Source organism: Stegodyphus dumicola, chromosome X2 (genome assembly GCF_044657685.1).
Source record: "Stegodyphus dumicola isolate Sdum_Otavi_A_Nest chromosome X2, ASM4465768v1".
In the NCBI taxonomy this organism is placed as follows: domain Eukaryota; kingdom Metazoa; phylum Arthropoda; class Arachnida; order Araneae; family Eresidae; genus Stegodyphus; species Stegodyphus dumicola.
Window position 1 is genome coordinate 125,793,839 of NC_140781.1, and position 15,319 is coordinate 125,809,157.

At 31.0% G+C, this 15,319-nt stretch overlaps 1 protein-coding gene across 1 annotated transcript in view; it reads left to right on the forward strand.

Annotated features, from left to right (window-relative positions):
• The window catches only part of LOC118181809 (dual specificity tyrosine-phosphorylation-regulated kinase 1B-like), a 110,626-nt gene that overhangs the window by 23,395 nt on the left and 71,912 nt on the right, over positions 1 to 15,319 (forward strand). The window contains exon 2 of the mRNA XM_085809551.1: positions 3,972 to 4,183. Within this exon, the coding sequence (XP_085665677.1) occupies positions 3,972 to 4,183 (212 nt within the window). The remainder of the gene's footprint in view (positions 1 to 3,971; positions 4,184 to 15,319) is intronic.

The following is a 15,319-nucleotide window of genomic DNA, read 5'->3' on the forward strand; positions in this document are numbered from 1 at the left end:
GTTGGATTATTAAAGATGGACATATAGGGCATTTGTAAGAATGTGTAAAGGAACTGGGAGTATACTTTCAGAATATTAAGAATATATAAGTAATTAATTTCAAAATTATATTATGTAAGTATTAATTACGTAGTTATTTTATGAGTATTTAAAATATTCCACAGAATTATGAATAACCCTTTACTTTAAATAACAAGGTTATATGTACAAAATAGCAAGAAATTTTGTCGTTGTATAAAATTGGTCAAGCTGTTCAGAAGTTTAAGCATACAGTGGTGGCCAAAATTGTGGACACTTTTGGAAATTTTTATTTTTTTCAACTTTGTATGCTTATAGAAAACGTTACGTTTTACAAAATGCAAACTTGTATATATCATTTTATAGAGAATTTATTACTGAATTCAATACAAAACACAAAATTCAATTATTTGCAATACAAAAAAGTTAAACGATAATAGTTATCGATATACATTAGATAGTGATGATTGCAGTGAGTTATCAGTACTTAGTAGGGTACCCTTTATTTCTTATTACAGATTCACATCGACGTTTCATTGAGCTGACAAGAGTTTTAAGCTCTTCTTTCATTATTACATGATGCCAGGAAACAATTATAGCCTCAATTAGTTCCCTTTTATTTGATGGGTGCTTTATTCGGACAAGAGTTTTCAAATGGTGCCACAAATTTTCAATAGGATTGAGGTCAGGACTGTTTCCTGGCCATGACAACAATTTAATGCTCTTTGTACGAAACCGTTCTTTCGATATTTTGGCCGTTTGGCAAGGAGCATAATCCTGCTGAAAAATAAACGAAGCATTGTTGGGAAAGAGATCTCTGATGGAAGGTAGAAGTTTTGGTTCTAGAATAGTGTCAGTGTATTTTCTGGCATTCAGTGTCCCATCGATGACATGAAGGCGACCAATACCATCTGCTGACATACATGACCAAATCATAACACTAACTGGGTTCTTCACAATTGCTTGAATGCAGTCAGGATGTAGCTCTTCTCCTATTCTACGTCTTGCATATTTTCGCCCATCACTACCGAATAACGATATCTTAGTTTCATCACTCCATATAACTTGTGACCACTGATCATCTGTCCAATTGATGTGTTCCTTTGCTCACTCTAGTCTTTTATTTGTTGCTGAAAATAAAGATAAGGCTTTTTTCGTGGAATTCTACCTCTCAGTCCAACATCTGTTAATCTTCTCCTTATTGTTCTTGAACTGACAGAAACACCAGCATCATTCAGATCACTTCTGATGGCCGCTGATGACATTTTTCTATCTTGGAGACATAGTCTTTTTATTCTTCTGTCATCAATAGATGTAGTGCACCGTTTTTGGCCTTTTCCTTCTTTATTTTTTATTGAATTTGTCTCTGATATCGTAAACTAAACTTTCTGACTCCAGATGTAGTCTCTGAACCACCCACCTGTCTTGCAATTTCAGCATAGGAAAGACCACTTTCTCATAACACAATAATATTACATCTCTTCCTAGATGTCCAATCTACTCTTTTATTTGATGTCATTGCTTCTTGACCAAATATTAAAAATTTTTACAAAAATTCCTACTTGTAATTGCAGTGTATAAGAAACAGGTCCTCCTTCTACAGAACAAAGCAAAATAATGAATTGTTTCAAGTGTAAACATGATGTCAGCTTCTACTGGCAGTTACTAACATTTGATTGGTTTTCAGAACAAGAACAGTGATTGACCAGGAAAGCTAGACATTACAAACCACTTCATAACTGTGTTTTTATTTATATTATAGTACATATAACTTTTTTTTGTATTGCAAATAATTGAATTTTGTGTTTTGTATTGAATTCAGTAATAAATTCTCTTTAAAATGATATATACAAGTTTGCATTTTGCGAAACTTAACATTTCCTATAAGCATACAAATTTCAAAAACATAGAAATTTCCAAAAGTGTCTACAATTTTGGCCACCACTCTATGTCAGAAAATTTTTGTTATGAATATTTTTTCCATTTAATGCACAAAGTAAAAAAATAATAATAATAAAAAAAAACCTGCTTGGAAATGAAAGGATTTATGTGTAATACAATTTTTTAAAAAAGATGAGTAAAAATTACAGAAACAGTTTCAAAATGCTGGCATGATATTGGTGAAAACTGGAAAATATCTGACTCTGTATGTAAATTATTTAAGCTAGTCTATCTTAAGCAATAACCAACAAATTCCAAGTATTGCATGTTGAAACTTCACCTATAAAAGTAAATATTTTTGTGTGATAGCGTAGAAAATTCTTGCTTAGCTGAAAAATACCTATATGTATTGTTTGTGATATTTATAGGCAGTTCTTTAAAATATTTCAAAAAGTGTATATGGCAGTGTTAAATGCTCTTTGAGTAGCTAAAATATGCTGAATGAACTATACCTTCAGGACCCATAGTTTTCATGGAAAAAAAAGAAAATGAAAAATGAGTATTGAATCCAGTGGTAGGAAAATAAACTGTATTTTAAATACAGTAAAAAGTCCATAATCCGGACGTCCATTATCCGGAATGATCTGGACCTCAAAGCCACAAACTTTTTTTTTATTTGTATGCTTTACGCATGCGCGTTTAATGCGCACTTCCGAAGTGAAGCTTCCACTTCCGAAGAAAGTGACAGAGAGGTTATTGAAAACGAAAAAATTTCAATTGACAAGTTAGTCAGTATTCTTGACACAGCAATTACAAGACTTGAACAGTGGAATTTTGTAACTGAACTAGAAATTATGTCTGTTTATAGAATTAAAGAGAAAGTATTAGCACAAAAAACAAAGCATCTTAAACAACTTGCATTGAAAGAAATGTTTAATAAAGTAAACAAATAAATATTAAGCTTTTTTTTGTAAATTTTGATACCCTTTAGATCATAATTGCTCTTTATTTTATAAATTACAATTTTATATTTTTAATTGTATAATATATCTTACCAGATTTAAAGTGATAATCTATAATCCGACAAAAACCCCTAATCCGAAATCGCTGAAGTCCCGACAAGTCCTGATTACGGACTTTGTACAGTATTATGAAGATCAGTACTGATTAAAACACTTAATGTTATGCTATTTTAATATTTTTGCATTATGTATATTGGATATTTCAATAATTTATGAAGGGAATATATGTTGTTGTGTTGGGGCAAATTCAAAAGATTTTTAGCTGAACAAATGGCACTAATTTCTGTACAATAAATGCAGGCATAATAAATTGCATGTACCACATGATATTAATACGTTTGAAAACATACTTTTAAAAAATATGGATTGTAGAGGTATAATTCTTCAGACATATTTCTTTTAGTCTGAGTAAGAAATAACTCTATACACATTTTATAGAAATCTTTGTAGGGACATACTACAGTCTTCTTAACTATTTGATCTCAGATAAGTACTTTCAGTTACTAAGTTTCTCAAAGTAAGGTACAGAATAATATGAAAACAGTTTCACCACCATGGGCGACAGTTGTATAGACATAATATCATATGATCTTGCGAAGTAAAAGCTCCACTTACTAAGCTATTCATTATGCTTTAATAAGTTAGGTACAAAAAATTCTGTATATTTGCATATAAAAGTCAAGCAAATGTTAGTACTAAATATTTCTATGTGGTCAGTGAGAAAACTAATAGCAAATGCTGTTTTATTTACTGCAGAATAATATAAACGACTTTTTTTAGTTTCAGAATCTCGTGTAAAAATTTTTGAGCAACTTCATTATTGAAAGTGCATGTCTTCTATCAGTATGTAAGGAAATAGTCTGTGGCCACCGTTTTTAAACACCTTCTGTATAGCTGAGAATATTTTATGAAAAAAATTATGATTTTGAAAACCAGTAAAGTTTGCTGTATAGCTTTTAAATGGTTTAGATGAAATGAATGTGTATTAATTAAGAAAATGCAATCAGCAAGACTGAAGTAATATATGTAATCTAATTTTTTCATTTTTAGTTTTAGGAGATCACACAAAGCAACCAGTGTCTATGTATGGCCAACTAGTCACGCAAGATCAACTAGTCGCTATAAATACAAGGACACAAGGTTCTCAAATTGATTTGGTTTCATCTCATTCACCAGCACCATTTAAATGTCGAGATCCCAGCTTGGCTCCCCTCCGAAAACTTAGCGTTGACCTTATAAAAACATATAAACATATAAATGAGGTATCTTCATTTTATATATATTGCAGCATATTTGCTTATTGTTTTTATTTGTGTTTGCATTTTTATATCGAAAACATCATGCATGTAATGTAAAGTTCGTAAAGCTAAAAATTTTGTCTTGTAAATTTGCTATCTTGCTGTTATTTATATATATATATTTAAATTGGAAAGGTTTTTTTTTGAAATGCAAATGAAACAAAGGGATAGAAGGATGACAGTTATTTTTCTAAATTAAGTATAAGTTGTTATATTGTATAAACTTTTGTAGTTGTGATAAATAGGGCTTCGACTTCCATTTGTAGAAAAATAATGTTGTGGATTTGTATAAATGGCATTTCTCATGTATCACATGGACTCTAGAACCTTTATTTGGCACGTAAATCATCGCATTGCACCATCGCAGTTTGGGTACATGCAGATCATGAATGGCTGCATGTGGTCTCCAAGTAGCTGAACATAATAATTTCCAGTCGGTGATCAGTTTATTTGGACCAGAGGACCCAGGCCATGCCATGAAAAGAGAAGCCCACATCATTATGGACCACCACCAGCTTGCACGGTGCCTTGTTGACAGCTTCGGTCCATGGTTTCGGGGGGGGGGGGTCTGTACATCATTCAAGCTCTGTCTTCAGTTCTTAGCAGCTGAAGTCATGACTCATCTGTGTAAGCCACAGTTTTGCAGTCATCTAAAGTGCAACTGATATGGTCACGAGCCCACGAGAGGTGCTGCAGGCAATCTCGTTCTGTTAGTAAAGGCACTTGGCTCGGTCTTTTGCTGCCATAGCCCATTAAAGCCAAATTTTGCCACACTGTTCTACTAGAATGTCCGTCATATGCCCCATATTGATATCTGTGGTTATTGCACACATGTTGCTGATCTCAGTCATTAAGTGCACTAAGTCATTAAGTTGGCCACTGCATTGTCCATGATGGGAAGTTATGCCTGATTCTCGGCACAGTCTTGTGGTTCTCAGAATGTTAAATTCTGTAATGATTTCTAAAATGGAATGTTTCATGCATCTAGCTGCAACTACCAGTCCGCGTTCAAAGTCTTAATTCCTGTCATGCAGCGATAATCATGTTAGAAACCTTTTCACATGAATAATTTGAATACCAAATGAAAGCCCTGCTAAATGCACTGTCCATTTATACATTTTGTACACGATACTATTGCTATCTATATATTTGCATATTGCTATCCCGTGGCTTTCACTTCAGTGTATATGGAGACTGAAAAATGCATTTCCAGGATGCCTTGAAAAGTATTAGACTGAAGGAATCAAGACTGTATGAGAAATTTTTCCTAGAACAGTTTGAAAGGTAAATTCTGATGTATATTATTTTACTTTTAAATCCAAAATATTGCTTGTTGTACCTTAGGCAATCAGAAGCAATATCAAGAATGATTAAGAACCATCTTTTAGCAATATGAGCTGTGGATTTCAATTTGCTGTCTAGTTTTAACTATCAATTGGAGGAGGATAGAATTCCTCTAAACGCTACATTAAGTGGAGTTTTATGGGAATTTGTTAAGTATTTTATGTCTCCTCAGTATTTTTTTTTTTTTTTTTTAAATCAAACATCCGTATCTAAGTATACAGTTTGATTACCTGATTTGAGAATTGCTTTCAGAACATATCAGAATATGTATAACTATATTTGTGAAGTAACAATAATTGCTAGTTGGGCCTTTCTCATGTGGCAGATCTAGAAGTTCCTAGTCAGGAATCGATAATCTGGCAGAGACTATGGAGAAGGTAAAGGCAGTTTTAAAAATAGAGAGGATAATAACTCTTACCTTCTCTAGTATGTTTCTTTTGCATTAGTCATAGTTTAAAAGTATATAAAAAATGTATATTCCTGAATTCATTTATTTATAGCGCAATAAGAAATTTGAAATCCCATTTTAGTTTTTTTTTGGTTTGTTTTAACTATCAAAAGTAGAAAATCTGCATAAAACATTCTATAGGAATTTTAGAACATTCGGTGAACTTAAGATACCACCCACAGTTTCATACAGTTGATGTTCTGTGATGGTGGCCATTTAAAGAGAAGTGTAGAGTTGGTGATAACAGTTATTAGTTTGCATAATAGATTTATAGTCTGCCAAAGAAAAATAATGAACTTTGTGTGTTAGCTAGTTCCTATGGGAATATTTATGAAATAACAGAAAAATCTCTCATTTAAGGTTATATTTGGAACCAAAGTGAGTATCCCTAAATGAGAGGTTTCTGAAATGTTTTCCAAAAAAGTATAATTTGCTTTCATTGTACTAAATAAAGATTTCTGCTTTAAATTTATTATTTAGTATGAAATACATTTTCAGTTTTATTAGAAACAAATTTAGTATTTACAGTATAATTTTCAAAATGAAGTTGTAATTCAAATTAAATCAAAACATTCTTATGATTGCAAAATGTTTTTGAAGTTTTCACTACATTATATGCTTCACTAAAACTAGGTAATGGAGGTCTGAATTAATGCAGTATTGATAATTTTCTTCATCTGGTTATACATTTTTACAACTGCTAAGGTTATTATTCCAGTCATGTTTATATTATTTTACTGTTAATATTGTGATTAAAATATATTTACATGCCAAAGTAGTATTTGGGGTAAGTGTATTCATCACTTATTTGTAAGTTTAGTGCAGATTATCAATTTCATTAGAACATGCTGTTATTTACTACTAATGGGTAATATTACTTTAAATAATAATGTTGCAAAATCAAACAAAAAAAATCAAAGAATAAGGTTCGTGGCATGGAGGGCCTTTTTTCATTTTAAAAATAAATTTTAAATAAATATACACTGCCCTCCAAAAGGAAGGTTAAGGAACATCATGTTTTTTGTATCTAATTTGAGAATGAAACAACATAGAAACAAGACATTTACAGGACATATTGACTAAACTGTTCTTTAATGAATGCAACATAGAATGTTTTTTAAGTTCAACACAAACGTGAATTACAACAAAAAATTGCACTCTTGGCAGAGAAATCCAGTCTTGGAGAAAGACTATATTACAGTTTTTTTAGGGAAAATGGGTTGGTAACATTATAAAAATGGCTTCTAATAGGGAATGTGTCCATCCCTAACTGCAATACACTGGCAGCAGCGACATTCCATGCTGTCAATTAAGTTGTCGATCAAAGAAATGAAAAGCAATGACCAGACACAAAATGATCCTTGTTCAAGCTCATCTCCCTTGGAGGAGGACTTAAAGCAGCAACCTCCAAAGTAGTCCCAGACATGCTCTATCGGATTCAGGCCTGGGGATTGAGCTGGCCATTCCATACTGTATATTCGGGTCATTTATTCGCCTATCAATAAAATTCCAAGCTCCATACTAAAGGACCCCATTCCAGATATGAATACCTGGGATACTTACAGGATTTCTTGCCAGTGTGGTATAATTTACATTGGTCAAACTAAGAAAGCCTTAAAATTTCGGGTTTAAGAACATGAGGCATTTGTTAGGAAAAAGGAAACAGAAATCCCCTGTTGCTCAGCATTGTTGGTTCGAAAATCACACTTTCTGTTTTTCTGCAGCCAAAATTATTCAAAAAGCATCTTCCATTGGTGAATTAGATTTTCTAGAGATGTTTCACATTCAAAAAATCTTTCGATCCTAGTCAACGACCCTTATTCTAAGCCATCTTACGGAAAATAAGTTTTAGCTTTGTTTCATCAATGGATGGTGCCAGCAGTTGAATGAACTCCTGTCAAGCCACTATCTTATCTCATTCATTTCCACTTTGGCAGCTGAGTATGAAATTTCGGTAAAATCACCAACACCAGTCCTGTGAAAATATAATGCTGATTTTATTTTTTTTTTTTTTGTTTGACTTCTGAATTAATATTTGCTTGGTGTGTGTTCTTTTAACCTAAACTAGAGGGTTACAATATTACTGTACAGTTATTGGTTTGAATACAACTGGATAAAAAAACTTCAATTTCACTTTAGTCCTTATGTAAGTATGTAGCCTTATGTACATGGAAGAAATAATAAATTAAAAAAGATATATATTTCAGTTTTGTTTAAAAATGAAATGCCAAGACACAATTTTCCCCTATATAAATGTTTTTAGCATGAGGTTTCCTCATAACAGCAGGGAACTCGAATTTCCCTGTGTTTTGCTCATGCATCCAGTAGTTAGCAGGAAGTAATATTTTAAGCATTTATATAAAAAATGCATATTAATGCATAATTTTATGTATACATAATAAAAAAGAGTTCAGAAGAATACTGATTCTGATTTAGTATGATATGATGTATGAGAAAATACTATTGTCAGTAAATCCGTTAGAATTTTTATAAAAAAACTCAATTATACGTTAGTCTTTCATTTGACTCATTTGTTTTTCCCAGAATCCTTTCTTTCTCCTTCTGATCTTTGTATTGAAACTAAGGTGTGTCTTATAATCAAAGAAACACATAAGATTAAAACAGCTGTCACAACAGTTAATATTTTTAACCATTTAGAGTATTCAAAATAAATTTAATTTCGAATGAATTAAATAAGGAATTTGATCTTAATTCTTAATTTCCGAACTAAATCCTAAGAGTTCTTTCAATTCTTTAAAAAGTGAAAAGAAATCGTAAACCAAATTATTTTATGCTCAGCAAATAAGTTACTAGAAATAATTTTCAGGCTTTTTAAACCATAAAATAAATGTTTTTAAATCATGATTTTAATGGCCGTTGTTTCAATTTCAGTGTACAAAATTTCTGCAGCTCTAATGATAAATATTTTTAAAACACTACATGCATTACATCTTATTTATTAGTTACAGCAGTTACTTATTCAATAAAAGATAAATTCAATTCTGGAATAAATAATAAAATACTTCAAGATTTCTTTATGTTCCCTTCGTTTGTACAACATAGCTGTTTATGTCAAAAAAATATGCGATTTGCAAAATTACTCCCCAGTTTGGGGCAAAAGAGAATTAATATATAAACTATTGCCATAAATTACATACCACCTCTCCTAGGATGGGAGAGAGCTGTTCTTTTTTCTTTCGTTTTTCATGACATTTTAACACAACTACCTTTATCTTTGATCATCACATTAAATATAAAATACCTCGATTTAACAGTACACACTTATTATGATTTCAATATATTAAAAGAATATGATAGAAAGAGTAGCTTAAAGGTAAATCATATGAAAAAAAATATATATTGAAATTTTTTAAAAATGTAAAAAATCAAGCATAAAATTTTATATGGAAAAGTATTAAAAAATTTAAATTATTTATCTTTGCTTTTTCAGGACCTTTTAACATAATTACCTTGACCTGCGGTCATCATAAAAAATATTAAAATTAAAAAATAAAAATTGCATAATATACAAAATAAATTGATTTTATAGTACACACTTAACATGTTTTTAATATATTAAGAGAATATGATAGAAAATGTAGCTTAACCCTTTCCAGCACGCTACCTTTTAAATTTGGAATTTCGATTAAAAAAAAAGGTAGGCAGTCTAATTAGATCTAGAGGAGTACAGAAGTAAAATTTTGTGAAGGTAGCACTTATCGTTTTAATTCTGTGGGTGTGCCTGAAGCGCGGGCACACTGTTTGAATAGAGCTTCGAATAGAGCTTAGCATTATCCTGGGTGTGCCACGGGAAGACCTACAACTCTACACCTCCCTAAAATGCTCTTTTTTGGTTATATGATGATTACATGCATATGAATGGAAAAAAAGTAACTTGGGTATATATTTACATTATTAACATTTCATATTTACACTTTAGTCTATTTTTTCATGGTGGTACTTTTCGAAGAAAGTGACATCACCTGTGAAAAAGCACAACCCATTACTGTATTTTTTGTACATGTACCGGGTCCATATCATATTCACTATCTGATAGCAATTCGTGTAGCACTTTCAGTGCTTTAGAAAGGGTCAGCCGTCTCCAATCCGTATGGAAAATAATTAAAAATCCCAAAAAATAAACTAATAGTATATCTACAGTTAAGCAGTCATAAACTATAGAATTAAATAAACATCTACAACTAAAAACTATTAAACGTAGCGCTAGCGAAACTTTGAACAAAACCAAAAGAGAAAACTGCTCTAGTGAAAAACCAAACAGCTAACTGATAAAATTACCCTTGACCTTCAGAAAATCACCCCAACAATTTGTTAGTTGATAACCAAACGTCCCCTCAAAGAAAAAGAAGAAAGAGAAAAAGAGGAAATGAAACACGGATGTGGACCCACCTTTCTGTTGTCAATGAACTGACCAATGAGATGTGGAGAAACAAAGAATACAGTCTCTCAGTTGTTCTAGCTTCTCGGTGAGCCCAGTCTGGGAACACTTGAGATTTGCCGTTCGATTTTAGGCAAAATTTCAAGGTAAAAATTTAAAACTAATATCGAATAAGGAGATTAGCATACGTCCAAAAAATAACATAGAAATTTCTTTTCAAACAATTCCTTTTATACCCTAAAAAAAAAAAAAAAAAAAAAAAAAAAATCTGGAAGATTTCTTTGAAAAATGAGGGTCTTAAAAAACTAAACATGGCTAAAATATACAGATGGGTTTGTGTTCAGCTGCCATCTACTTTAAATAAAGAATGTTCAGAGTAGCCTATAATGAGCTATAAATCCTTTTTCATTAAATTTTTCTGTGCATACACAAGGACATTTTTATATGTGCTCAGACCGGGCACACCATGCTGCAAAGGGTTAAAGGTAAATCGTACAAAAAAATTATTTTAATTTTAAAATAATGTAAAAAAAATTAAGCAAAAAATTTTATATAGACTAGAGAATTTTCGATCGCAAAACGTGCTTATAAAAATAGCAATTTTGAGTAAAAGAAACTTTTAAGATTTTGCATGCACTAAATTTATATGACATATTAAATGGTATTAGATTCTCGAAATTCAAACATTCGATCCTTAGATTTAAATTTCAACATTAAGGATCATCGACAAACAGTAGTTTGAACTCAACCTCTTAGGTACTAGTTTTTTAAATGGCAAAAATGTTTAAATTTTTGTTTAATTATGCTCATTATTTCATATCGAGTGTATTTCAGTGACCGTAAAAAAAGCATTGTACGCAAGCAAAAGAACCATCATCACTACTACTAAATTATTTAGAATGAAATTTTCAACAGTTATAGCACTGCACCCCACACATGATCCCTCAGCACCTCGAAGAACGAATTATAAATTAAAAAAAAGAACTCTTTTCTTTTTATTTCCTATTTTGCGCGAATTTATTTACATTTTGATTACCAAAGATTTAAAAGCAATGTGTTACCACTTACAAAGTATGTGATATTTATTTATCTTTCAAATTTAATAAGAAAAATCGGTGGTTTTTTTAAAAAAAAATGAGTTAGCATTCGGCAAAAAGCATGGGTAAGAACTTGTCTTTTAAATTTTATCAACAAATTCGGCTATTGAAAAGGATGATGTTGCCGTGACCCAAATTAAATATTTTTATCTTCCGAGCGACAATGAGTTATTATTTGGCAAAGGGTTAGGTATTTAAAGCTTCCTTCAAATTTCATACAATGGCTCCCAAAAGTGTTTGTACTCTTATGATTTTCATTGAAATAGGACTCTATCCATTAATTAAAAGTAAACTTTCTGAATGAGATTTTAATAATAAGATCTATAATCTATTCGTATCAAAATTACATGAAATATTTTTAAAAAATAGCAAAATCTTATTTTTAAGAAATTAATAATCAAAAAATGACAAACATTATATCTCGCAAAAGTCTCCGTACACTTCAAAAAAATCTTGACATATTAGTAAATATTTTTATTTTTCATTAAATTAATATTAGTAGGATATCCTTTAGCGTCCACAACAACTTTTAAATGTCTGGGAATAGATTTTACTAGTTTTTTGGTAATTTCTGTATCGATGTTCATCAATTCTTCCATCATGGCTGTTTTGAGTTCGCTTTTCGTTTTGATGTCATGTTTTCGTACTCTAACCTCCAGCTCTTTCCAAGTATGTTCTATGGGGCTTAAATCTGGCGACTGAGGTGGTGTTTTCAAAACCTGTGGACAATTATAGAGACACTACAGGCAAACGTTGAGAACCGTATACTTAGGATTGTTATCATGATTAAAAATAAAGTTTTTTTCCAATATCCAAATTTTGGGCTGATAATTTTAAATTGTCTCTTAAAATAGGGAATGATTTGTTATAACATCAATAAAGGCCAATTTACCTAGTCCTGATGTGCTGTTATGCCCCCCCCCTACCTACAAGAACACCTCCACTGCCATGCTTAACTGTTCCAACTAAGTTCTTAGAATGAAGTTCCTCATTTTTTCTTCTCCAGTTTTTCGACCATCGGAGCCAAAAATGTTAAATTTGCTTTCGTCAGCAAATAGGACATTATTCCAGTACGTTTCGGGTGTATTTATCATTGATTTTGCGAATGAAAGCCTAAGCTTTCTGTTTTTCTCACTAACAACATTTTTTTTTTTTTATGGGCAGAACGCGCATGTAATCCAGCTTCTCTGAGAACTCGTTGAACAGTTTAAGGTGAAATTGAAGTAGAAAACTTTGCATTAAATTCCACGGAAACTTTTACAGCACTCAAACGTTCGTTTTTCACAAATTTTTAATAAAGTTCACAAATTTTTAATAACATTTAGTTAACTTTCTCAGTCGACCTTTTCTTACCTTGTTTTCAATCTGATTTTCTTCTTTAAAGCATTTTATCACATACTGCTCTGTAGAATGGGATAAATTAACTAATTTAGCAATATTTCAAATTGATTTACCACTACTATGGTGAAAAATTATCAATTTTAAAATGCTGTTTGTAATTTCTTTACAACTGCGACCCCTTTTTCAATAATAAATAGAATATTATGAAGTAAACAATAAAAAATTAAAGCAAGCATTTTTTTAAATGCCACCACAATGCAAAAATTTAAAAAAGCGGCAAACGATAATTCTAATTTTGATTTTTATCCGAAAATATTTCAGTGTACGAAGACTTTTGTGAGATAAAATGTTTATAATTTTTTTATTATTAATTTCTTAAAAATAAATTTTTGCTATATTTAAAAAATATTTCATGTGATTTTGTTACGCATAGATTATAGATCTTATTTTTAAAATTTGATTCAGAAAGTTTACTTTTAATTTATGTATAGAGCCCTATTTCAATGAAACTCGTAAGTGTATGACAACTTTTGGGAGCCACTGTATGCTTGTTAGTGATTAACCCCTTAACTTTCAAGTTATTTTGATGGTTTGGGTACATAAATTGACAATTTTATTATTGCAAAAATCAAATGTTTAGTACAAAATGAAATATACTTAGTAGTTAAATACTGATATTTTGAATTACATGCATACAAATTTTTTTGCCACTGCATATTCGCTTGAGGTGGCTGCCACTCAGCGTGGCAGTGGTAAAGTTCGCTGCTAGTGGAGCATTATTTTCTAAAAAATAAATAAAAATCAATACCTATTACTAGTTTAGTATTTCAGTTTTGTGTGGTATAACTGGAAAATTTTTCCAAGCACAAACCAACTCCACACTCAGTAAACCAGACTCATGTTTCCTTCCTTATCTTTTTCCCATTTTCATCCTTTTTTGAACAACAAACTTTGGATTGTCTTGTAGGCTCACGTTTCACAAGAGTAGGAAAAATATGATATGAAGAGTTTAAATCATCTATATAACGTTTCAAAGAACTAGACACCATTTCTTAACAAAAAGTGCCCCACACTTTGAACATAAACTTCTATCCTTTGAAACCTTCACTGAAGTGCTGCCATCGACTGAATTGAAGTTGTAATAAAAAAAAATTTTAAAATATTTCCCCGAGTCATACTGAGGCGTGACATTTTCGAACACCAGTGTTGTGCCCAAGATTATTTCGGGCATGCCAGTTAAAAGATTAACAAAGCAAGCACTTTTAAAAGCTATAAACACAGTTCTTCATATCTACTGTTAACAAATACTGGCTGGACCTATGAAATTACACTACCTAGACTCGTTAAAATCACTATACACAGTGTGCACCACTATGTTCACCCGTCCTTGAATTTCGCAGCTGGTAGCCGTAGACACAAACTCGCAATTACAGAAATGTTTTAAATTACGCAAAGGATTCGTGTTTTTGTATTTTTTAATTAAAAAAAAATAAATTTTGTATGAAACATGAAATTTAACTTTTTATGCATTTATCTGGTTCCTGTACTTACTTTTAGGAAAATTTTGTACTCGTTACCCCCCCCCCCCCAACCCTTAAAAAAAGACTTGCGTGCACGCACACAACAAAAGCTAAATATTCGCATGAAAAAATGTACCGATATTTCATTTCATAATCTCCAGATTTTCAATTTAAGGGTGGGTTAATATATAAATTTAAGTAATAATAGGTTGATAATCCCCTTGAATGACATTTAATTATATCTGTTGTGATTTATTAGTGCCTTTATTTATAACTGTGTTACATTTGGTAAATCAAAAGAATTTTCACACAAGTTTAGCTTTTAAGTTTTTGAAGTCTAAAAATACCTTATTAATATTCTTGTGAAATTGTATTACTATAGAATCGTAATCTGATAATCGTACAAAACATTCACTAAGTTATAAATATTTCACAAAAGCCAACCCTGAAGATTGTCAGTGCTTTCTAGAATGCAAATTCTGGCTATTTTGAATATGGCAAAGCAGATGAGGTCTGCTAAGAGTATGGATATTTATAAAAATCTAAGTATAAAAAGTTAATTTTGTAATTTTAAAAAATTGATTGCTATAATTTTAAAACGCCAAATTATGAATTTGTGTCATTTAAAACATTTTTGTAGCTGTGTGCATGTGTTTAAGACCAATGGTTGCCAAAACAAAGGCTGTTGAAGGATTTCGGGGAGAACAATGCGTAATGTTTGTTTTTTATAATTATTTTAGGCAGCTGGTATTATCAATAATGTCCACATATGTGATGGTTAAAGCACTACAATTAAGATAATTTATTATTACTGCAGCTACACCAATAGTCCTTTAACATCATCATTTTTGGGAGATTCCGTTATGAAAAGCCCTGAAATAAATTTTTATTTACTTTCTTTAGAATTAGTTATGTTATTAGAATATGGTTAGATATTATATTAGAATATGG